This window comes from Lagopus muta, chromosome 2 (assembly GCF_023343835.1).
Source record: "Lagopus muta isolate bLagMut1 chromosome 2, bLagMut1 primary, whole genome shotgun sequence".
NCBI lineage: Eukaryota > Metazoa > Chordata > Aves > Galliformes > Phasianidae > Lagopus > Lagopus muta.
The window spans coordinates 55,696,697-55,722,369 of NC_064434.1; the positions used below are offsets into that span (position 1 = coordinate 55,696,697).

The 25,673-nt window shown below is 41.3% G+C and overlaps 1 protein-coding gene and 1 long non-coding RNA gene across 5 annotated transcripts in view; one reads left to right on the forward strand and one right to left on the reverse strand.

Annotated features, from left to right (window-relative positions):
* LOC125688700 (uncharacterized) overlaps positions 1-1,959 on the forward strand; it is a 24,319-nt gene extending 22,360 nt beyond the window's left edge. Inside the window, exon 3 of the long non-coding RNA XR_007374844.1 lies at positions 1,850-1,959. This is a non-coding gene — a long non-coding RNA (uncharacterized LOC125688700). The remainder of the gene's footprint in view (positions 1-1,849) is intronic.
* The window catches only part of IL20RA (interleukin 20 receptor subunit alpha), a 23,603-nt gene extending 11,239 nt beyond the window's left edge, over positions 1-12,364 (reverse strand). The window contains exon 1 of one of the 4 annotated variants that reach the window (XM_048935008.1): positions 12,101-12,224. Coding sequence is in view for 1 of the 4 variants with exons in the window: in XM_048935005.1 (XP_048790962.1) it covers positions 12,101-12,188 (88 nt within the window). In the remaining 3 variants the exon portion in view is untranslated. Of the gene's footprint in view, positions 1-1,858; positions 1,941-11,517; positions 11,608-12,100 lie in introns of those variants that run through there. The other 3 variants (XM_048935005.1, XM_048935007.1, XM_048935006.1) reach the window with 3 other exon arrangements.
* Between the last annotated feature and the right edge of the window lie 13,309 nt (positions 12,365-25,673).

Consider the following 25,673-nt stretch of genomic DNA (forward strand, 5'->3'; position numbering starts at 1 on the left):
GCAAGCAAGTCTGAGGACTCTTCAGAGCCCAGTTTCCTATGTTCACATTGCTAAATTACTTGCAAAGCAGAGGAATTTGGGGCTGGGACAGAATCCCAAGCTTCAAGCTGCAAGCCAATTCCCAGCAACTTCGAGCAGCCCTGAGAGCAATCCTGAAGCTGCAGCTGCTGGGGAGCAGCTTCTTGTGCAAGTGGCCACGAGATCATAATAAGGAAGAGAAAAAGTGAATCTGTGGTCTTTCAGGACTTTTCAGAACCTTCTTCCTCCAGAGATGCAATTTGAGTTTTTAAGATAACAAAAAGTGACAAAGAAAGGAGGAAATACAACACATTAACATGAACAGTGGGAACCTATCTGAATGAACAGACTCTGACCTTAAGCAGACCTTATTATTTTCTTGGTGATATATTTCACTATTACTAAAGTGTTCATTCTCTTGTATGAATTGCGTATAACATACCATGTGTAACACATAGCTGCTTTTATAAGTAAAAATCACCACCATTTTCCTGATTAACGGACTCTTTTGTAGTTGTCCTTGAAACAGTCAGAAAAAGCTGTTCTGTAAAGGCCAAATATTTAAAATTGTCATGGTAGAAATCCTGGGTTTTCCAAGCCTCTGTTTGCATATTAATGTTCAAAAGAAACTTCAGTATATGCCTGCATCTCTATCTTCAGCTTTCCATAAACCTGTTTATGGAGCATGTTTCTAATGTTGCTCTCTTTTATTCCCCAGATCTTTGTCGGTATTCAGTGACTTTCAATTTCTTTTTTTTTCTTCTTTTATTTCTGGAGAATGAATCTTGTCAAGCACAATCCTTAGGGCAAGCTTACTTATTTACCAAATGGTATGTACAAAGTCCTGGACACAGAAATGCCCAATGACTGTAATCTCACAAGGGCTCAAATTACAGGTTCAATTAATGAAAATGTTTGAGATGCCAGAGGATGTAAAAGCAGCAGAAAGAGGCTTCCAAGAAGGTTTTGGCATTTGCTTTACTCTAACATTTTCTTCCAAGCGGGAGATAACCTAGAAATTAAAGTTTTACTTTCCACCAAAATAAATGTCCTCCACAACCTCCCTGCTCTAGGTGAAACTATTCCAAATGTCAGCATGAAGCTGCCCAATAAACATCCTAAAGTTGGCAACATTTGTTCAGTGGAGAAACAAACAATTAATTAATTAATTAATGTGCAAACTACTAAGAAGAACAAATCAAAATCAGTATTACATAGATTGCAAGAAATCATCCGTGCATCAAATTTCATCATTTGTACCAAATCCCTGCAGTACTGTTGATAAGACTACAGGGAAGACATCAATTGTAGGAACAAGAAGGGAAAAAAACAGAAGTGACACAGCCCTGACCAAATCCTGGAGAAGGCAACTGGGAAATCTGTGTGGAGAGCAGGGGAAGTACTGAAGCACAAATAAACTTTCTGTTGCAATTCCCAAACAGGAGGATATAGAAAATGGATTTATTTCTTAGGTTGAGGGGAACCAAAGGTATAAAAAGCTTCTCATTAAAAAGCACTGAGGTAATACCTGAAAGACCAACAAGGAGAGAATTAAGAATAAAATAAAGTACATACTGAAGGGTCTGAAAACCCCCACAGCCAAGATTAAAAAATCCAAACTAGCAGCAGAAGAGATATGTCTCTGGTAACTCAGACTCTCTGAGGGAGGCATCTGCTTTGCATTAATTACAAGCAAAAGAGCCAGTGAGCACTGTCCCCCCCCACACTGGTTCCTCTCTCTGGTTAGGATGGACCAATGCAGATGTCTCTCCCTCCCTGCCCTGGAGATGGCAGCCATGCTGATCAGCCCCCATCTCTGCTTCTTTGACAGTGAACTTACCAGAGATAGACCTTGTCAGGGAGCTGGGGCAACGCTGCAAGTCTTTACATGAAGGGACAGTTTATCCTCCATGTCATCCATGAACAAGGAAAAGAAGAAAGGAAGTTCAGTTTCAGATAGAAAGAAGTCCCAGCAGAAATGCCTGATGGGCAGAAGAGAACACACGAGGCTGACTATCTGGAGGGTTCTGGATGTTCCGAAGGGCAGATCAGGGTGCTATCTGCCAGACAACACAGCTGGTTCTGCCTAAGGGTAGTGGGACAGGTGGGATCTTAAGGTCACTGCCAGGCCTGTTTTGATAAGCCTCATAAAAAATTAGCCAGTGTTATATCTGAGTTGAGTAGAAGACAGCTGAAGCCTTCCTTGTCAGCTCACATTTCACACTTTTTTTCTTTTAAAGTTTTATAAAATATGGGGCTAATGCATGGTCAGTGAATGGAACCAGCCAGCTCATCACAAACAAAGCACATTTCTTCCTCTGGTTTTCTAAATGGTTTTGTGTACCTGCACCTTTTGACATTTGCCCAACCTTGAATAAAAACATTTATATTCCTTAAGCACATTTTAAAGTAGCAGGAGTCATGAACTTATGTGTTACACTCAAACATTTTTAAACTAGTGACATGTGTTTTTTATTTTTTTTTTTTTCAATTTTATCTCTGCCTAACGTGGCTTCTGATGTGGTAAATGAAGTTTCAAAACAGAAACACTGACTGCAGTAGATGAGCCAATCTCAGCCAACAGAACCCACAGGCTCTATCTTTACAAGATCTAAAGCACTATCACACTGCAAACACACTCCAATTTACCCCAAGTTCAATGTGATTTGGGAGCAGAGGGACAGAGACCGTTAACTTTCCATCAGCTGCTATGGAAGAGATTTACTTTCTATATGTGTTTTTTGTAGGTGCATCTGCTTGCCCTGTGGATAAACAACGCATGTTTTTTATTCCTCAATTCTGCATCTGTAAAACAGGAATAAAACTGCCATACTCCACTATTTCTATGAGAAGAGCTAAGAAAGAACTCCTTCATGTCTCCATGATGCTCTGTAATATCAGGAGGCATGTGCATAAAATAGAGTGTAGACATAGCTTGCATCTCCCAAAGTTATCAGCTGCTTATTTCAGTATCTCATCTCTAAACAAAATATAACCCACCATACTCCAATTTTCTTTCCATTAATGGATTAATAGCATGGATGTCACGTGTTTTCAGTTTACAGTGGCCTACATGAGAGCACAAATCAGTCACGCAATGTGCTTTTCTAGGTTCAGCCTGCCTCATAGATAGTCTGCAATGTCTGTCATCACTTTCCAGTATAATGAAATAATTTCCTTTATTTATTTATTGGATGCAAAAAAAAACCTGGAGCTCTTATTACTGTGTTTGGAAATACTGTAAATCAAACCTTGAGCAATGGTGTTCTTCATATCTTTATAATTCTTTGCACACCTGGGCTGGAAAGAATGTAGTAATATAGGCTTGTAAATTTCACCACCGCACTGAATAGCCAAGTCCTGATCTTAGAATACACTACTGCGAGGCTCTTCAAAACAGATATGACTTAGCCTGAAAACACCTTCACATGTGAGCGAAAAAGCCCACTGACGTCAGTGAGACTATTCACATGAGTAAAGGACTTCACAGCAGGTGCCTCATCCTCTCTCTGTGAAAGTGCCTGCTGGGTTGAGAAATGCGGTCGGTTTTCAGTGCATGCAGCTCAGCACCATGTACGTGCCTTGCTCAAGTTGTTAGTGCTCAAATCTTGGTTTCGGGTACAGCCACGTCTATCTATACACACCTGAATATGTGTGTGCACACCTACACAAATAGAAGCACATGTAATTTCCAGTTGTAACTATTATCTGCTCAGTGTGTCTGCTTTCTGTCTGTACGGAGGCAGTGTTGCCTAATTCAGTGATAAATGGCTGTGTTTAATGTCAGTGTTGCAGGACAAATACAGCTGCCTCAGCTCTCTCACTGTGAACACATTTGTTAACGTGTCTCTTGATTTAGACAACCTAGCAGCTGCAAAGTATAAAAATACATAAATACACAAACATATAGATTGGTTTTTTTAAAGTTATAGGATGGGGAGAAGACAAATAACCACTGAAAACTGAGCTGTTGCCACAGAAACGTGTATTGTTTCAGTACTGGTGTTTGACTGTGCTGCTCTCAATACAAATGATCACCTGTTGTATTTTATTGTGTCATGGCCACGAGGATTGCTGTCCCACCAAATTTTCCAACAAAATAAAATGACTTAGAAAGCTGGAGCATTTCTCTAGACAACTATTTGATGTAATTTAAGTCAGTGAGAGATGTGGAAAGAATTAAAACAGAAAGGAGAGTCTTAAATCTTACTTCAACACAGCTTTTTCCAATACCTACAGCAGTAAAAAGCAGGTACTCCTCCCTTATCAATCTCCTCTCTACAAATGAAGAACTCCTCTTCTGACAGTGACAGAGAAGACTTTGGCTTCAATTGCTTTTGCATTTTCCTATGCAGAAGTGGCCCTTGGGACAACCTCTGATGGTAGCGGCTCCTTTGCCTCAGGCGCTGAGATTAAGGGCATCACAATGGACATTCACTCCCCATGCCTTGTGATTTGCAGCTGCCACTTCAGAGCCGTTGATCTAATCCAACTTGCACATGTCCACAAGGGAGCAGACATTCAGAGATGCCAAGTTCCTGATTCACCTTTTCACTGGCATCAGAACCACCAGTGAAATACCAAGTAAAGTAGGAGCAATGGAGCACACCGGATGTTCACTCCTGGCTGTGCTGTAACACACTGCCCTGTCTTTCTGTTCAGCTATGGGTGACTTCCACCAAATTCTTGTGCAATCTTGCTTGCTCCTTCTCTGCTGCTGAATTCATACTCTTTTTTTCTTCCTCCAGCTCATCTGCTTAGATGAATACATTGTTTGAAATGAAAAATACTGCCTCAAACACATTTAAGTATATTATAAAAATGGCTGTACTCAGAACAAGTGTCCGCTGACATAATGTTTAGTAGTATTTGCTAGCAGAGCGCTATGACTGTCTTTTGTGGCATATCTACAGTCTGAAGCAAGCTGGCACTGGCCATGCAGGAATGCGAGGGAGTGCATGAGATAGTAAACAGGGGAACTGAGCCAAAACGGGAGCTCAAAAGTTACAGAGAGGAAGGGAAACCCCACAGAGCCAGGAATACACGTTAGCAAATGTCACTGCCTGATATTAGTCATCTTTACAACAATTAAAAGAGATGAGTGAACTTTTTTGTTTGTTTGTTTAACAAAGTCAGCCTGAAAGATTTCCTTTGTGCTGATTCTTATAAGCTCTCTTCTGGAATTCAACAGATTGTATAGTGAGGAGGAAGAGGCAGGCAGGAGTCACTGAAGCATCCCTACCTTTCTCTTGGTGGGTGCTGGAGCTCTGGGACTTCTGCACATGAAGTTGGGCTAGTGAAGCCCTTTTACTTCAGTGGTGGTGGGAATTGGAGGAGGACTGTGGAGGTGATTTCCTGTTGTAACCATAACAGTGCTCGAGAGGTAACCGCAGAGCAAACTCCTGCCCTCCCAGAAGAGGAATCAAACCCACCAGTAAAAACCTTTTCATAACGGGTATGTGGAAAAGGGAGAGAAAGATGGGGACAGAAACAGTGTCATTGGACTAAATGAAATTGAGATGGTGGAGCAGACAGAAAAGCAGAAATAATGGCAGAAGAGGTGGGAAAATGTGAGCGACAAGACCCAGGTATGTGGATTTGTTTGAGAAGAAAATAGGCAGGCTGCCATTGGAATCAGGTGAAACTGAGGAGATCACCTGGAAAAGGAGTGAGGGTAGGATGAAGAGAGGGTGCCAATACAAGGTGTGGCCTGCCTTGCCATGTTCCAGAGACCCAAGTGCTTCTCCCCCACCACTTTGAAAGTTTGCAAGTGCAAGGGTAGAGCTCATATTACCCAACAATGTCTTACTGCAAAAATATGCCCCTGATGCAGTCAAATAGGAGAAAGTTACTGCATGTTTTCTATTAATTTTAAGTGATCAATATTGGAATGAAACAAGTTGATAGAAAGTCTAAGATTACTCATAACCCCGTTATGACTTTGAGAATCATCACTCATCAGAGGTGTGTGGGTTTTTTTCTTTTTTTTACAAAAATGAAAAATACTTGAACGATATTTTATTAAGTTTGAAATGCAGAAGTACTTTTCTGTCAAAAATAACTGTTAATTTTAAAAGCTCATTTGCTTTTCAACAGAGATGTTTTGAAATTATATATTAAAAATAGCCAAACTGCCTAATGTTTGAGGATTTTCTTTTCTCCTGAGAACACATTTAGCATGAAAAACTTCTGCTTATTAGACCAACTACAACCCAGCAGCCAAGAAATGAGTGCTTAATTCAAATATTTCCGACTTCTTACACTTTTCAAAATGTAAGGGTTAAGTAAATTTCTTTTTGAAAAGGAATGTTGTAAAACTGCTGCTGTGTCAGAGTTATCAGCTGAATTCTGACACAACGTGTTGCAATCCTAACGTACCCTTTCATAAAGTATATATTTACATAAACTGAGCCACTATTTAGTGCTTATATCTATCAGATAGCGGCTGTTCATTTAGAATGGTTAAGATTTTATTTATTCCTAAAGGCTGTTGTTCCTTGCTCTCCAACCTACTAACAGCTTGTCTAGACAAGGGGTTTTGTTTTTCTTGAAATCTGAATTAGTGAAATGTTATTTTCTGAATCTACGTTTTCTCCTAGACAAGAGATTGAACGTAATGTCAGTGGAAGAAAAGCCCTCACTTCTGAGGGAAAGCTAGCTCTAAAAGGCTAAGCACTTCCTTCTGCATCAGAGAGCTGCGAGGCAGGGCTAACGCACCCAGCATGCTGGCACTACCTCATCTCTTGTGCCTAGAAGCTAGTGCTTGTATGGAACTCGCAAGAACGGAAGGTTTTCTGGGGTATCTGCCCATTTCTGCTAATCTCTGAGGTACACACTGGTGTGTTTCGAGGCACTGTATGACTGTTCAGAGTGCTCCCACGGTAAGTTCAGATGTGAACAAGACAGTGTCATTTAATAAGAGGTATGGGATTATTTTTAGTGTCTTTCCTGGACTTCGCAAGTATTTTCTGTTAAAAACACCAGACATGATTTTCTGCCTTATTTACCCCGTCTACAGGTCCAAAGTGACTTCGCTGTACAGAGGAAGTCATTTAGTGTAATCATCTACTTCTTTTACAACTTAGGAAAGCCTCAGAAATACTATTCAAGGTGGCAACACACACCTGAATCCAAGGGACAGTGTTTCATTTCTGAAGTTCAGTGGAAGAGCATACACATGTATGTTTTTCCTGCCCATGGACTGTGCTGATGGAGAAGTTTGCTGTCGATCATGTTTGACTGCTACAGGTTGATTCACACCTGAGGAGTCACACAGCTCTACTTCTGTCTGTCCACTACCTTCTCACAATGTGAAAAAGCTGCCAGCAATTGTATGTGTCTCAGCCCTCTATAGGCACTGTTTTAGTGTTTCTGAGCCACATCCTGCACATTACTATTCTGATTCAGTACACCCTAACAGCAGGATATTGATATATCCCCAGAAAGTACAAGGAGAGCCAAAAACCAAACCACATGAAATAATAAGTATTAGCCTTACTGCTCTCTCCAGCCCTTACAAGTCTACTATGACATAAAGTACCTCCTTTCACCACAGAGCTTCTGAGCATGGAGTGTGATTAAGCTCAAATACATAAACCTGGGTAACCTCTTTCCCTCTCCTAAAGCAACATTCTTTTCATAACTCTTTTTTGGACATGTTTGGATTTCCATCACAGAAAAGGAAGTGAAAAATGGGAGGCTGAATAACAGCTCAGCTGCCATCTGAGATGTAACTCAAAATGCTGGGCAATGAAGTAGGGGAAACTATGGTATTTCTCCTGTCCCTTCCTGTACCTTAAAATACTCTTTAAGTTAGCCAGCTAGCCAGGAAAAAAACAGATGAACATAGTGCCCTTCAGTCATCTATTTTCCATGAGAAAGAGGCAGAGCTTATTTAATCTATTCATATGTAAACTGCCCTATATCTCCAGTTCCACATCCCACTGCTACGTCTTTCTGCTCCATCTAATTTAATTGCACACTTCAAAATATGATGAGCAGTGGATAAAAACTCCGTAAATTACTAGTACACAAAGAACAAAGCACAAACAGATGTGCTGTTTAAACACAGCTTTCTAATGAAAAGTCATTTTTATCTACAGATAGACTTGATTTCCAAAATTCAGGCTTCTACAAATCTCAACTTCTTAAACAAAGATCTTGTTTGGGTTATAAAGGATGACCTCAGCTACTAATCTTCTAGTTGTAGACAATCAACACCAAATCTTGGAGAGAAATCAATCAGTAAAAATCAATTTGTACAAGCCACAACTACAAAAACAAACAGAAACCACACCACACAAATACAAATGACTTGAGTAATACTAACCACTTGCTCGTCTTGGAATTAAAAATACAAAAGCTGCTAGAGAACAACTGTGAAGGAAGGATAAGATTATAAGCTAGTGAGGTGAACCTCACTGGTAACACTGGGAACTGCAAAACATATATAAGTTTTGGGCTTTAATCCCAGTTTCCCAACAGCATTCAAATTTCTCTATGGGATGAATTACCTACTCTCACTATTTACACCCTTAATTAACAGGCAATAAGAATTTGAAATTGTGGAAATTGTAAGCAGAGCCAACACATAGGGCACAGACTGGCATTATCTGAAACAGCCTGACCAGAGACAGCAGGTCACAGGTGAGAAAATAAGGGTGAGTTTTTCAAATGTATGGTCACAATACTCCTTCATATATTGTAGTCTGCTTTCAGCCAACATATCCTTTTAATTATCGCTATGTTGTATTTGTTCTTCTCTCCTTCACGCTGCAGAGAGACAGAAATTAACAGAACACAAAAATACAGGACACCAAAATTCTTTCTGCAGAACACAAAGCTCAGCCTTTCCATACAATTCCACTATTAGTAGTGAAGCTTCACAGCACAAAGACATCACAGAGCACATCCACAGGACAATCAGCCTGTGCATAACACACATACTGCACGCCTTCAATATGAAATATCAGACACTTCAGTCTGCTATTTAATACCTCAGCTAATACTTACTGGCTGTGTATGCATAACAGATCAGCCTTTTCTCAGATCCAAAATACACCTTAGATCACCTGTGTCAGTGCATAAACATCTCTGCACTGTTGAACTTTGAGATCGGCTTTTCTTTTCTGCCCTTCCTTCAAAAATTCAGATTTGGTGCACGCCTTCTCAGCGATTTACTGTGTGTAGGTGAGGAGAAAAAGAAGCAGATTATTAGTGTTGAACATTGCCCGCCTTTTGGATGGCTTTCACAGGATAAAATACAATGCTTGGACAGAAGCAAGATTCCGAATCTCAAGCTCCATAGCTTAACTGCAGGGCCCGTACTGTGATCCAATCCTTTTATTTTGTATTTCCCAGAATAATTCCTTTATAAAAAGAGATGTTTTGTATGTTTCAGCATTCTAGTGACTGTGAAAGAAAACAAATCTGCTTAAAGGGCTGACTGCTTCTCAAAATGCAGACATATTTTTTAGTAAAAATAAAATACATGCCATGATAAAGTGGAAGAAGAAAGAAGCAAATTAAACTAGATGTCTCAGTGCAGACCAAGTAATTTATGCAACGATTAGAGAACATTAAAAGGGGGAAGCTTTCAATATCCTACCATAAGATAATTGGTACAGCCACCTACCAACTCAATTGCATCTACAGCTATGTCTACATTGGTGAATAAAACAAGCCAGTACAAGTAGATTTCTTACATGGAAATACCAATATTGAAAAAAAAGAATCTTTTCTAGACTTATTCCATTATTTTTTCCTTTTAAGATTGTACTAGCTGTACTCGCATTAGATGGACTCATGGAACACTCCTTCCAGGTCGGCTTCATCCAAGAGAAACCCAATGCTAAGAACACTTCCCAACATGGAGAAAAGTAGAGTAAGTGCAAGGAATGAGAGATCTGCTTCCAGAGAATCACGTGCCTCATCTGAATGGAAATAGCAAACATGCCTGAAGTTCAGCACAATATTTGTTTTTACAGTACAGAATAAGTTTATATCTACTAAGATAGATATAATGGTTTCTCTAACTACAGAAAAACATGGTTAAGGAAACCTCATCTCGAAGTATATGGAAGGACTTAAGATAGAGTTTGGTAAATTCTTGACATTCTATTGCTTTCAAGAATCCCAGCCTTCCTTCCCTAACCTTGTGAGCTGCTGGAAAAAAAATTGCTAAACTGATGTGTAAAGAGAAACTGCTGCATCTCCTGATCCTGTTAATTAAACAATGGATTTTCCTTTGTTTTTAACTTCATTTTCCATTTTCCATGCTTATGCATTAGTACTACAGCACAGATTTTTAGCAGTGGATGAAGCACTAATTTGTAAAAACCCAATGAAGTACAGTAGTAAGTGTGCACTGCAAAGTTACCTGTGAGGTAGGCACACAGCCCCAGACAGCAGTACCTAACTTTCAGAGACCCAGAGAACAGTTAACATACACAAGTAAGGCTAGGACTGTATCCAATAACACACCATAAAAGGCTTTATGCTTGTTAACTTGTTTGGAGATTAACTAAATAGCAGACTCCCAAAGAACATGCACAGTACAGACCCTGCCAGATGCAGGAACCCAGGTCTGTGAAGTGCTGCTGTCAGACTGCTTGCCACAGCACCTGGCCCCTGCGTGATCTGCTCCTGGAACAGCACCAGACCCAGCCTTTGGACAGCTGTGGCATTTGCAGGATTGCCTCTGCTGGTGACTGGCAACCCAGGTTTGTTCTATTGGAGGAAAAGACTCAAAGGAGATTGATGTACCTATAACCTCACTGGTGAAAGAGAGTGGGAGAGCTGCTACGATGGATCAGCACCTCATGTGTTGGTTTTTTTTCTCCGTTACTAGCAAAATCCTGACAGAATGAGTTAATACAACTTTTACTGTCTTGCACACCAAGAGAAGAGGTCTAGCTAAAACTCAGGACTGTGCAAGATATTTCCCTCCTGCCTTGTAAAGCTACTACCCAAAGCCAACTCATCCCCCTTGACATTTTTCTAAACCTTCTCTGGAAGTTATAGAAATTTTCCAAATACTTGACCCAGTGCTCAGCAGACACCGACAAGATAAGCACAGCATGGTCGGCTGCCTGGAAGGAAACTGGCCCTATGGGAGGAACGCATGGCTCTCCCTGAGAGACAACTGATGCATAACAGAATAGTCTGTCAAATAAGCTAATTGAAACTTTTCTCAGCAATGCTCAAGAGCTGGGACGAAGAATGCCCTTAATACAGCCCAGCTCTCATCAGATCTGGAAGCTTTGCTGTGAATTTAGATGGGAAGATCATCCTCACATACTTAGCTTGGGCAGTAATATTTGCAGAAGACAGCCAGAGCACAAAGACCACAGCCTTAGAAGCTCTGCTAATCTCCTTAATGCCTTGCACTGTATATACTGGAGGGATATAACAAAGAAATCCCATGAGATGCTTCTGGCAGCAGCAGTGCCCCACCACAGGCATACATTCAGCAGCTTAGGTGTATGAGCTTATTCTCACCTGGTCACATCTCTGCTTCTGCTGAAGTCCTTGCTAACCAGACTGCTCGCTCACTCGTTCCAGCCACCACTCCTCTCCTGCTCCCCCCTGTGCTGCCCTGACCTAGGCTGCTATGGGGGCACTGCTCTGCTCTGTTGGGAGGCACAGCCGGGACTGGCTCGCAGAGCAGAACTTAGCCAAAACTCAGCACGCCCCATGCTGTAACCTGTCTCTTACTGCTCAGGTGGGACCCTGAGGGCTGGTGGCTGTCAAGCACAAAGGAAGATACTAGAAGTATTAAGGGAATTAATGCAAAGTATAGAGCAAGAAATACTCCAAGAGCATGCTGTCAAATTATAACTGAAAGTAAATTAGCATTCAGAAAACACACAGAGTTGTAAAACCTAATTCCAGCACAGTCATAGAGAAGATGAAGGAGCCTTAAAGAAACACACGGCACTCTTCTCCCACCTAAATATTAGAGGACAGAAATATGGAAATTGAACCGATGCAAAGTGATTTAAAAAACAAACAAACAAACAAAAAAGCCACAAACAAAACAAAATTCGCCGAATCCATTGCATCGCATCTCACCCCAACTCACCTGTGTGCGCCGCGGGGGGGGGCAGCAGGAGCAGCGGCAGCAACAGCGGCAGCCAAGCCGCCCCCCGCCGCGGCTGGCGGGTGCCCATGGGTCACATCTCCCGGCCAGGGCGCACAAAGCTCCCGCACCGCCACCGCGCAGGAGCTGGGGCAGGAGCCGGGCGGGGCGCCGAGGGCCGGGGCGGGGCTGAAGGGAGCCGTGTTGCTTCTCTGGGAGGTCTGGTTCCGAGGAATCCTTCCAGCTCATTAGCTGACGCCTTTCGCGCCCGGCTGCTTGCCCCAGCTATGCTTTGCTACGCCACTGTGTCTGAGTCTTTCACTCTAGCCTTCTATCTCCCTGCCACTTCCTCTCAGGCTTTTCTGCTTAAAAGAAAGATCTTGCAAGTAAGGTCTGCGAGACTTGTAAGCCGATGTAGAGCCAGCACCTTTGTGTCGCTGCAGTGCCTGGCTGCTGCTTACCAAGACTTGGGGTAGGGGCAAGCATGGGTAGTGTTGCATAGAAGGAGAGACAGCGTCTAGAAGTGGATGTCTCACCTGTGTGGGAATGGACTTTAGTTTGTGCAAGTCAGACAGTAAACAGATTCATGAGTTTTGAACATTTCAGGGCTCCAGCATGCAGCAATATCTGGGGTGCAGGTGTCTGGGCAGTGATCACAGCAGAAGCTGTGAATAGTTGGTAGAAGAATATTAGAAATGAAGTGCATGTGGTAAACTTGTAGTGATTGTTACTGCAGTAGAGCTTCTATGGACTCACGCTGTTCCCACGTGGTGTGCAGTGGTTCCCAGGTCCAATCGGCTGTCTCTGCAGTTCTACATCTTGTCCCAGCATCTCTTGTGGGTTTGCCATCTGCTTCAGAAATGGGCATTGGTGCCCTTGTGCAGATAGGCCCGCTATGTGAGCGTGACGTTAGAAAGAGAAGTCTGAGTGCTGGTTCCATAGACTAAAGCCTTGGTCACACAGCTAGTCATCCTGCTTGCTCTCAGACTGAAGCACACGTGCAGTAGTGATAAGACCTGTAGCAAGTTCAGATAGTTGAAGCTCAATGTCTCTCCTGTCAATGAATTTTTGGCCAGATTTTTTTTTTTTTTTTGAAAGAAAGATATACTTTGATAAAAGATCACACTCTGTTTTCTAACTGGAAATTTTGCCACATTCCACTGAAATTCCTTGAATTTTTACAGATAGAAGTTGTTGGCATTTAAAACAGAAGTGGGAAGAAGAGGTCTTATTCCTCTGCCCTGATTCCTGGAAATGTCCCAGATGACTTGGCTTAAGCCTGAGGATGGCTAAAGTCTGTCAATATGATACAGACTGAAACTAGCCCTTTAGATTCACCGTCTCCACTTCTCTTTTACTTTACACAAATACATGTTCTTTATCTTTCCTTCCAGATAGAGCGTGGCACTGCCCATAGCCCTGCCATCACCTCAGGCTGCCTCTAGCACACATGGCTGTGGTGCATTGCTTTCAGTTGCATGAAAATGGAAGAGTTAGATAATAAATTGATGTAACAGCTACAAGTTGAGCAACACCAGAGGCACAAGGGAGGAGGTGTAAGGATAAAAGTGGTACAGAAATGCTTAAAAGGGAGACAGAGTCCAAAGAGAGCACAGCTTGGTATGGAGAAAGGCGGTGGTAAAGCAAGGATATGAGGTGCAGTTGCACAAAGCAACAAGGAAGTTGAGAGCAATACTTGTGGTTTTTTTCCATGCTATTAGTGCATTATTGAGTTGTCAGTGGGAAGAGGTGCTGATAGAAAAGCAGGCCAAAGAGACAGGAAGTGCTTGCAGCTGTGAAAATCAGGCTGTTGCCCTCAGCCTGCCCTGCTGAGGGGCAGAGGCCTGCAGCTGGCAGCCAGTAGGCATCAGCCCAGTCTCCAGTACACGCAGGCCATCCCTGCTGTATGGTCTTGTGAAACACAGCTGTTAGGTCAGACTGTGGGCCGATGAGGGAATTCTCTGATAGCTGAACCGGTCCAATAGAGGGTTTTGAAATATGAAGGCAGGGACTTTGGGTTGCATGATGGAACAGAAGGATGATGCGGTCCTTAACAGCAGAAGCTGCCATGAGTGTTTTTGCCCTTGGCTTCTAAGAGTTTAGCACAGCATAATCAAGGAAGCATTAAGCAGGGCAGCTTCCTGCTTGAATCCTTTTCTATTAAATAGGACTTGCACGTAATTTAGCTTGGACGTATCCCAACCTGGATGCCATCAACATCTTGGAAAGGGAAATGTGTACACGTTAGTTGGGGAAGTATTCTCCTAGACCGTATAGGAACTGTTGATCATGGCCTGAACCACTGATCGATCATCTGGGGAAAAGACCCAGTCAGCCCTGGGAGCACAGGTGAAGGTAATTCAGCTATGTGACCAGAAGGGGTGGAGCCTGGCTGCACCTTTCTTAGACCTCATTTCAGGGCTGACCCCCCACTGAGGAAGGATCTCTTTCTGGAGATCCCTCCTTGGTGAGGCTTTCTCTTGTGAACTTAGAATCTTCTGATATGGGTGAGCAATCTTCATCCCTTCCTTTATAGCAACTTTTTATTGTACCAGTCCTCCTGTCATCACTCCTCTATTGTAGCACCCTTTCCATTGTATTGATCTGTCCAGTTGCTACACAGATATTTTCCAGTTGTTTGCAAGCTGGTATTTCATAAAGACATGTATTCAGAATAGTAAGGAACTCGAGGATACTGTAGCTTCCCTTGGGATGTTGTCTGCAGGAACAGTCCTGCAGAGAGGGAGATTAAATGAGTTAATTCCACATGGTTATGCATGCAGAGCACAACACTGAGTAACTCCTCCTCCCTTAGCTGCTGAGCTGTGCTGGTAACTGGAAGAGATGCTTTTCATTGTAAGGATGGCAAGAGTAGGACATAAACTTGTATGCATTGTATGAAACTTGTATGCAGTTTCTTTGTTTTTGTAGTCCAGCCAGCAGTAACCTAACCTGGAGATTTAGAGGCCACAGTGGATCCCAGGACAGGAATCAGTTTAGAGAGTGGAGATGTAATTGTGAGTTGTGAGTCTAAGCTCAATGAGAGGTAACAGCTTGAACCTATTTCACTGACCTGATGTTACCTGATTTTACCTGGCCTGATGTAGACAGAGCACAGATATATGACTAACTGATGATACCCAAGCCCACCAAACAGGCACAGGATACAGCATAGCTCCTGAGGCTGTCTGGACTGTACTCAGCTTAGCAGTGCTCTGGGACTTGAACAGCTGGTTGGTAGTGTTGTAGGATACCAGGGCAATGTGAAAGAATTTCTTATTCTGTGAGTTGCGCTGAAGTTACTGAAAAGATGCCCAATAGTCTATAACAAGTACATTGGTGGCTTTGAGACTTTCAAGGCAAGGCTGAATCAGGCCCTCAGCTACCTGATCTAGCTGTGGATGTTCCTGTTCATTGCAGGGGAGCTGGGCTACGTGATCTTTAAATGTCCCTTCCAAATCAAAGGATTCTGTGATTATGTGATTCTGTTCTTTTGTTTTTCCTCTGTATCTTTCAAGGAGCAGAAAAAAAATGAAAGATCTAGCCGTCTCCACTTTTGAATTTTTGTTTACATTTCTACTCCCCTTTTTTACAGATTTAATTTTTTATTTTTATTTTACTTTCCTGCAAATAAAATGCTGCTCTGATTGTTCAAGATTTTGACAGTACTCAGGTTCCAAAACCCTAGTAAGATTTGTTTCTATTTTAATTTTCTTCCTCTTCAACTCTTTTTTTTTTTTTTTTTTTTTCTAAAACAGAGGGTATATGTAACAAATTAATAGTAGAAGATCTTAACTAATCTAGTGGGACAGTTTCCCGCATTTACATCACTGCAAGTTGACGTTAGCCCTTAACTTCTGCAGATTTACTCTAGATTCATTGTATGAGGGAGTGCTTAAGAGCAGAATTTAACTTCTGTCTGTAGTGGGTGAAAGACTGAGCTGATTGAGTAATTTGTTCCTTATTGTAGAACAGTAGTTAAAGAAGTGAAATTATTTATGCAGTGGAAAAGGCCAGAAATCTACTTAGGATTATGTACCTATGCAAAACATCTCCAGTTGCAGACATATTGATTTTTACTCCTTGGTTACCAGGCTGTGTGGTAACTAAGGATTAGTTCCTGCCTTTGTCAAACAGGTGTGAGAAAGAGATCACGATCTTTCCCAATGTCATGTCATGTGGTGGTTATTATAGAGCAGCCTGCTTCCCCAAAGAACCTGCTGTCAGGTTCAGGATGCTTCTTTGCTTCTTCTCCTGACCTCCTCAGCTGAGCAGCCCAGCAGGAGGGAGGAGATGGTGAACATGACAGGGTTGAGGGTTTTAACCAACTTCAGTGCATCAGTCTGACTAGGAAGGCAGTGGTTCTTTTTTTTAATCTTTTCTTGATTAAGTGAGATTTGGCTGAAATCAAGTCGTAGTTGAACCACCAACATTTTCTATCTCATTCTAAGTACTGTTTGTATTTCTAAGAAATACATTTGTTGTATAGAATAACATATATATGCATATATACATGCAACTCTTGGCTTTAAGGCTATCTTTAATCCTACATTCCTTTCTCCATGTAAGTTGTTTGTTGATTTCTATTGGAAGTTTGCCTGAATGGGGCATGCAGTATCTGGCATGTGTTTGTGCCAGATGCTGCTGATATATTGACTATGCTTGGGTGGTGACTATTATTGGATGTGTTAATGAATGAACAATGAAGTAGATGGACTGCACAGATATTACTACAGAGGGTGCTTACATTCTGAAAGTAATAGAAAAACTGTTTGGACAAAACAGAATTGGGTCTTATTTCAGAGCTCTGACTTCCCTACGGAATCTCTTTGTGCTAAAGAGTGAAGGCAATGACTTTTCAGATACTTTTCTTCCCACCCCAAAAAAAGAGAGATCGACTCAGAGAATGAGAGACCATGTTTTAGTCTGTAAAATAGTTTAACCTAGGAGCATAAATAAAAGGCTTATTTCAATGCAGCTAATATCAGGCATTACTAAATATAATAAAGAACAACCTGAGAATAAGAGAAGAACCTGAAAGGTCAGATATGGCATAATTGGTCTTTCTATGGAAGTATTTAGGTGGCTGTAATTAAACATGGTGGTGATGCTGCCCTGGCTACTTTTAAAATTATACATTGAAGAGCTTACACTCTTACTCAAAAAAACATTTCAGGAATTCTTTGCATTTATTCAATAGTAATTGCTTAGTATTCTTCAGGGGAACTTGAAGAAAATGTGCTTGAAAATGTTAAAAGATGCTATCAGTTTTATCTTTTGAAATCCCCATGCAGAACTGAGAAAGGTCGTGTCTGTGTCTCATGCTCACTCTAGGAACACACCTGTGTGCTCAGCATATCCTGAACATCAGTCTCCTTGCAGTCCTGAGAAACAGCGGCTGCCATCTGTAAGCAGTGATAACATCTTTTGTATTCCCCTCACTGTAGGCACTTTCTGATAACAAATTTACAAGTTGTCCTTTTTTCCTGTCCCTGAACAGATTCAGAACCAGGGCATCACACTAGTTTAATGTCTGCTGGACCACTTTTATTTCTTTTTTTTTTTTTTTTTTATTTAACCATTTGATTTAGAACCAAATTTGTTGTGGTGATGTGCAGTTTTATGGCTTTTGTGTTTACAGCCTGCTTTGCATATACACTAATTCTGTGTTGAACTTTTATTCTGCCAGTTCTGAGGTGAAGGCTATTTGGTTCTGTTGGTGCAATGTCAAGGTGACAGTCTTGCTGTTGTGCTCAGTACAAGCTCAGTCATTCATTTGTGATTATTCCTTTCTGATTATAAGATTCAGTCACATTTTGACAGTAAAATGCAATTTTAGGGTAAACAGCATCTTTTAATTTCCTAATGTGTGAATCTGACTGATCCCACAAATAGAAAGCTGAAGAGGGCAAAATAAATTTGTTGTGAATGTTAGTAAAGAGTTTTGATGACTCAGGTTCTTCCAGACAGACCCTATAGGTTATTCCTCACATGCTATTAGTTTCAATTTAAAAATGGTTGCTCATCTTCCTCCATAAAATATCACCTGCAAAGGAGGTTCTTCATTTTTGTTTCATAAGAAATTTTTGTTATTTACTATAAAATATTAATCTCCTTATTTTGAAGGTATAAAAAATATGGTGCATTTATTTTTGGGCTGAGGAAGAGGATCTGATGTTTACATTTCACTAAGAAGTTGAGTAGGAGATTAACAGATATTTAAAAGAGAACTTAAGAAGAATTGCAGAAAGGCCGGCTATTGTGAGCTGAAATACTTCCTTTGCTCTTTGTACATTAATTGGCATAACAAAAGTATTCTTAAAGTAAAACAAATCATCAATTAAAGTTATTGCTATACATAGCTATAATTAGAAATGCCCCTTTACACAGCACTCCATAAAGCACAGCCTCAAGTGAATAGGATGTGTATTTGTGCTCCCTTGCACAGCAGCTATAGTGGTATTCCTGCTGGTATGCGATGCCATGGCCCTGTGTGTGGTTGACCCTCCTCTCCTCCATATTGTGGCTGAATTAAAGTGAGTCCCTCTCAAGAGGCTCTCCTGACTGGCTGAAGTCAGTGCACACGTGCTGCTCTGCATTTCATCAAGTTCTTTACTATGAGAGCGGTGAGGTGCTGGAAGAGAGGTTGTGGGTGCCCCATCCCTAGAGATGTTCAAGGCCAGATTGGATGGGGCCCTGGGCATCCTGGTCTAGTATTAAATGGGGAGGTTGGTGGCCCTGCCTGGGGCAGAGGGGTTGGAGATTCGTGATCCTTGGCGTTCTTTCCAACCCTGGCCATTCTGTGATTCTGTGAATGAGGAAATCACAAGGTAAATGATCTTTTCCTGGAAGGGTACTTGAGACTACTGAAGGTTGTCAGTAATCCTTATGAAGATAAGCTAAGAACAAATAGCGCAGGAAAGCACAGCAAGCCTTCCAGTGACCACACTTGTTAGCACCTTTACCAAAGTCTTTCCTTGGCTCTAATTCAACTGAGAAGATTATGACTCACCATCAGATTACATCAGGTATTATGTGTAGGAGGATATGGCGTTCAGTCTTAATTTCATTCCATCTGCCGATACTACCGAAACCCATAAAGTTAAACTATTGCAGTAAAGGAAGTGAAAATCATTCTTCCATCCTCCAAAGTCACAGCTGCAGAGCTATTTTGAAGGGTGTATTTACAAATCCTGATTTGCATAGTTCAAACAGTAGGCCCAAGTACTGACCACAGCCCAGAGAACTTCTCATGTTTTGTGAAACCAAATCCAAGGTGAGTTCACTGAAACAGAAAATTCTAACCTGGATGGAAAAATATTAATTATAGTAGCACTGCACATCACTGAGGCACAAATAACTCTGAGAAATATTTGGGCCCAACAATGCAATGTGAAATGTGCCTCTTCAGGTAGGACTGCTGGTGGGAAGCAGTTAATGCCTCCTGCAAGAAGAAAGCAACTGAAGTTCCTCCTGAAGAGATCTAATTCATCCTGTCCTCAGAAAAGAACTCTGACAATATCAGAAGGTTGTACCCATGTAGTCTTTTGGTGCAAATCAGCCTGAACAAATGGAGCATTAAATGCATATTATTTCACTGTCTCTTGGAAAGGGGTTAGTAAATCATGATTCATTAAATCACCTAAATGAATCTGTCTCACTGACCAACAGCAAGAATTGTATTTAAAGTGTATTGCTCTGGGGATTACCGTAATGTAATCACACATTATTTTGATCTGTTGCATCCCCTTGGAAACAGTGGAAACCATCCCTTTCAATGTGATACTGATGTGCTATAATAGTGTAGCAAAGCAAAACATTGCAAATACTTAATAAATCATAAGAGGCTGTTGAAACAGACATCAAATGGAGAAAGCTTAGAACCGGATAAATAATTGATTCTCCTGTATTGAACTTCTGAAAGAGGTGGTATGTATTTCACAGGTTCAGTATTACTGTAGCAGTGTTTCATTATGGAAGAACACTGGAGAGGTGCCTGAAGGCAGGGTTTTGTCATAAAGGTGGGAAAACATGGTCCAGGAGGAGCAGGAATACACGTAGCTGATATGATACTTCCCACCAGCTGTTTTGAGTTGCTGCTTCCAACTAAAATGCAGCTGATGGCATTAAAACAGAGCTTGAGGCTCTTTGGTAGAGGAAATGTGGAATACTGTAATGCAATGGAAAGCACAGCAATGATGGTGGGGTAGCTAAATCCTAGGCTGCAGCAAATGAGGATATGCCCAAATGCAGCATCTGCAGACAGAAACAAAGGCGGGGAGGGAGAAACTGCTCACTCTTGAAAGGCCTCAAGTATGCAGGGATCTCCAGCAAGATATCCTCCACTGCCAAGACTTAAATGAGGTCTGTGAAGAGGTGGATGCTCCACCCCTTCTGATTACTCAGGTGCATTGCATATATCTGAGCTCTCCTGGGTTGGCCCTGCTTTCCCACCAGGTGCTCAGTCACTGTTTCATGCCGTGACTCAGCATTTCTGTTACAAGGTGCCATGATGGCCTTGGCACAGCATCTTTGAGTCAGCGTCAGCGGGGGTTGTGGGTTTTTGGTAAAAACTTCAGAGTTTCTGAGACTCAGAAGAAGCAGGAGATCTTTGACACTGTAGCATTCAGAGCTGCGGTACCACAGGAAGCAGTTCAGATTTGTTTTCTTTTTCCTGGATGCTTCCATCCTCTCTGAGAAGCAGCTTGGTGAGTGCCCAAGCTGAGGCTCACAGTAGCCAGAGGGGGCTCTGGGAGGTGGGCTGAAGGATTTGCTGCAGGTGCTGTATCCCACATGTAGACTATCTGTCAATCAAGTTTTTACAAGTATTTTGTTGCAGTAGAAAACTGGAAAAACATAATAAAAGAATAGCCTATGAAGAAGCCATAATGGTAAAATTTTGAAAGCATTAGCTATAAATGAAACACATCTGGAGGGAATATGCATTATTGTTATTCTAATTCCCTACAATGTTAAAAAAAAAATTAATATGGCCACACAAATGCTTGATAGGATGAATATTTGAGTCATTGTAAGTTCAATTGAATCTGATTTTAAAAATGTCAACAATTTACTCTCATGGAAACTGCAGCTTCTGCATTACATTTATCAGTGTCCATGTCCTACAAGACATGTCAGAGAAGATTTGCTTGACTAGAATAAATGCTATATTTATCACAAAATCTCACAGTTTAAAGATGAATTTGATTTGTTTACATATTTTAGCAACTGTTATTAAAATCTGAATAGAAGAATATCCATATCCATTATCTGCTGAGAAAGTGGTGAGGTCCTGGAACAAGTTGCCAAGGGAGGTTGTGGATGCCCTGTCCTTGGAGGTGTTTAATGCCTGGTTAGATGGGGCCTTGGGCAATCTGAACTAGTACTTGATCTAGTGGCTGGCAACCCTGCTTATGGCAGAGGGATTGGAACTTGATGATCCTTGAGGTCCCTTCCAACCCAAGCTATTCTGTGATTTTTATGATTCTATCATCCTAGAGTAGTGTTATTTAGGGAAATTGCACTCAAAAGGCGTCAGTTTAAACTTAAAGTGAAATACTAAACAAAGAGGAAATACACAAAGTTGAAAATGCAGCTCTAAGATTAGACTCAAGCTCAGTGTCCAGTGGGTCAATCAATAGAGAAGTCAAGCCTTTAGCAGGTCTCAGTTGTATCCTGCCAAACAGATGGTGTCATTCATCCCATCAGAAAGCAAGAATTGCCTAAATGTAAAGAACACATATGTACTCTATTGGCTTTTTTTCTTTGCTGTTTTCTTTCTTTCTTTACTGTGAAGAACTTTCTTTCACTTCTAATTTTTTTACTTAGGATGTCCTTTGTTTTTTGACTACTAATTCTGCTTTTAAGAGCTTACATATCAGTTTGGGAGTCGTTCCCAATTTCTGTTGGACTTTCTAAAAACTGGGTAATATTGTTGAGTTAGCGTTTGGCTAATCTTCTGCATTTGGCCTTATTATGAAATGGCTTCTTCCTGTTACCCACTTTCCCACCAAAGGACATTTCCAAGCTTCTTCAAGCTCTTGGTGCTCAGACCATGCAGAGTTTGCTCACAGAGTTCTTTGTCATTGCAAAGGTTTCCGATAAACTGGTCCATGAAGTGGAGTTGAAATCCCCACTTATGCCATTCTGTCAATTACTTTCATCCTTTAAAATATTTCTTCAGTTGAAAAAGGAAATGTCATTAAAAAGCTTTTATAAGGGCACGACAGATCTCCTTAATTTGCTTTTTCTATTGAAGACTCATCCCGTGTACATTTTTCTGGGATGGAATGACTTCACAAAGCAAGGGGGAGTCCTTGGATACAGGTTGGAGTCTCTTGGCTTAATCAGATATGTCTTCTGAGGCTGGGCTTTTAGTATATAAAGCTTTTTCTCGATCGGTATCCTCCCTTCTTTCCATCTCTTTCTATAGAGTCGAAATAATCTATAAAATTAATCTTAGAAGTGACTGGGTGTCACAGTTTTCTCACAATTTCCACTGCATCTTTTTTTTAATGGCATGTTATAACTCTCCTGTGGGCTGCCAATGAATCTGCAATGTGAGCTTTAAGACAAGGCAGGCGGAGATACTGCCTCCCTAGCATTAAGTTCCTTGGGGACTCACTTGGAAATTAAACTGTGGTCATTTTCAATATGGAATCGTTTTATTGTGTGGGTGCATCTGCACATAAACTTTACATTGGCTTCTGAACAGCGTATAAAGGCTTGTAAGAGATAAATTAGACTAAGTATAGCACTCATCGTTAATCAGGATACTAAATAAACATGAGCGCTGGAGAATGAACACAGCTGCCCCTTCATTTATCTTGCTGTCAGAAATTAACTCTCCTACAGAGAGAAGCTCAGAAGTGATGGCTTCAGGTCTTTTGTGTCCCCTCTGTTTACAGAGAATATGTATGCTTATATATAATTAATACATTTATATTATGTGTATATTTGTATATACATAAACAAAAATGCTACATCCGAGCACATTTCTGTACTCATGCATGTATAATGATATATGCTTTGTTCATAGACATAAGTTGCAGTTCTGAGCTGAAAAGTGTCATATACCTGTTTATTTCAAAGGAAAAATGTTTACTCCTTGTTTCTGTTGACACTGATCATTCTAGATTAATAACACAACTCTTAACTACAGCCTTACTATGCGTTATCTTCCGTTATAACTTTAATCATTTTCCCCAACATGAACGCGTAGCTAGCATGGTAAATCTGAAAGTCTTATCTTTCATTGCAGAGTGAGTATGTGATGCTAGATTATAACAAAACCTATTTTCACATTTGATTGGAGTACAGATAATTGGAGTACTGAAAGGCTCTGTGTTATTTTTGTAGTAATTTCTCAGTGTCAAAGAATACTTTTAAGGCAAACAGACCAGTCAGAAACTAAGTTTATAGGGCAACAGCCTCTAGTGTCTGGCCTTCCTTCATCTGACCTTTTGCATGTAAGCAATACATCAGCTACCCTTCCATGTCTATGGTATTGTCGCAGGCTCTTGGGAAAAGTGTGACTGAATAGGAGGAATTAGTGCTGCTGCAGAGGATTTAGCATAATGGATAGATCATTAACCTTTTAAGTCTGGTATCCTAGGTTTAGCACTGCCCTACCATGGATGATTCAAGTAAGCAAACATCTCCACGTGTAACTGTGATGGTTCGTGCAGAGAAGAGAAAGGATTTCCTGAACCAAAGTCACGAGAGTTGGTTGTCTGTGAATCTGAGTGGCAATGCAGCCAAAGTGTGACAGCAAAATTAAGTACACAGATCTCAGGAACATAGCCAGGTGCACAAGACAAGCCTTTTCTGCAGAACATTACTGCATGTTGTGTGGCAAGAGCTATGCACATACTGTGTCCAAGGCTATGCCATCTCACAGCAGCATCTGGACCTATGTTCAAGGAATCTGGGATACCGCTATCATTTTGAAAACTAAACTCTTTAATACCACAATGGTTGGTATTTCTTATTACCGCAAAATGTTAGTCTTTAAATCTTTTGCAGTAGGCATAAGCTGTTGCTGCTGAACTCTTAAGTAGTCTTTTTTTTCTGTAACATATTCATTTAGGATCTGGGAAGAATAGAGACACTTTGATTTTGTATTGAACCATGGCTCTATTTATGCTTCCATCCATATTGTAAATTCTTCAGAGGAGAAATGATTTCAGACATCTGTGCATGTCATATGTAAGACCTACTCCATTCCTCTTGTCACCACTGTCTGACATTGTGCTGTACAACACATGTGCTCTTTGCCAGCCTCTAGAAGCCATTCGCTGATAGGTAGCATGTGTTTTGGTAATAATGCTGCTCAGCTAGGAAACAGGTGAGGCATTAATGGTAGCGCTCCCAAAGGTGGCTATCTACAGACCCTACATAGCCCTACATCTATAGCCTGCTAGTGGTGGTCAGTACAGAGATGCTGATAGGTGCCCATAGCCTCCTTCTGTAATTATTGGGCTGATGTTAAAACATTCGCTTTATCCCTTGAAGGGACAGCAGAAGTCTCCCAGTGCAATCCTACTAACAGGTATCACCTCTCTGTTGTCAGCAGCCAGACTAAGGAACAGTTTCTGTGATTCTGTTCCCGTGGTCTGTGAAACTTCTGTTCCTCACATCATCTTGCTGCCAGTGCTGGCTGCTGCTGCCTATTGTTCTATAGGAACTGGTATGAGAACAACAGCAAGTGTCCACATAAGCACCAGGTGTCTGACCTGCCACCACAGGCAGTGGATGTTCACAGATCATTGCAAGCTAATGGCCCAATGGAAGTTGTATCCTGCACATCTTCAATAGCTAGCCAGCTGAGGAAGGATGTAGTTGCCTAAGTACAGGTATTTGTAAGTACTAAATGTGACCTTTGGTGTCGAGGCATCTGCAAGAACAGGTAGATACAACATCTCACAGGGAGGCCTAAAGTCTCTTTTATAGTTACTGCTGGAGTCCAGGCAGGATTCTTCAGCACCTAGAATGTACTTAGAGCACTGATTTAGGTGACTGCATCCTGCCCCAAACATGTTCTCAGTGAAGTTCTAGTAAAACTGGAGTAAAATGTCTGAACTAAATGAAACTCCTAGTCTCCTATGTGACGTTTGATCTGAAAGAATCTGTGCAAGGGCACAACTTCATTTGTTTTTAATGTACCTTATAGAATGGGTTTCAGTCCTTGAAAACATTCCAGAGGGCTCAGCTTGACAGGGTTTCCCACAGCAGGAAGCAGCTAGACGTAGGCAAAGCTGGATTGGTGACACATAATTAGATCAACCCCAGAAGCATCCATCAGTTTCCCATGATCTTCGTTTTCATAACTTTGATGAGCCCACACCGAAAGCATGTGTCTATAATGCAGTTCATCTCTATAAAATCCTAGATTTTATGGCCTGTAAACTTTAATTCATGTCTTAGCAACACCCACACTGATTATTTGAATGCTTTGCATGTTTTCTTGCCATCTGCCTACCAAAATAAATTACAGTGCTATTGAATCATGCTGTTGGGTCCTTGTATCACTCTAAGACATGAGAAAATACCTGACGGTTTCTAGCTCGGTTGATGC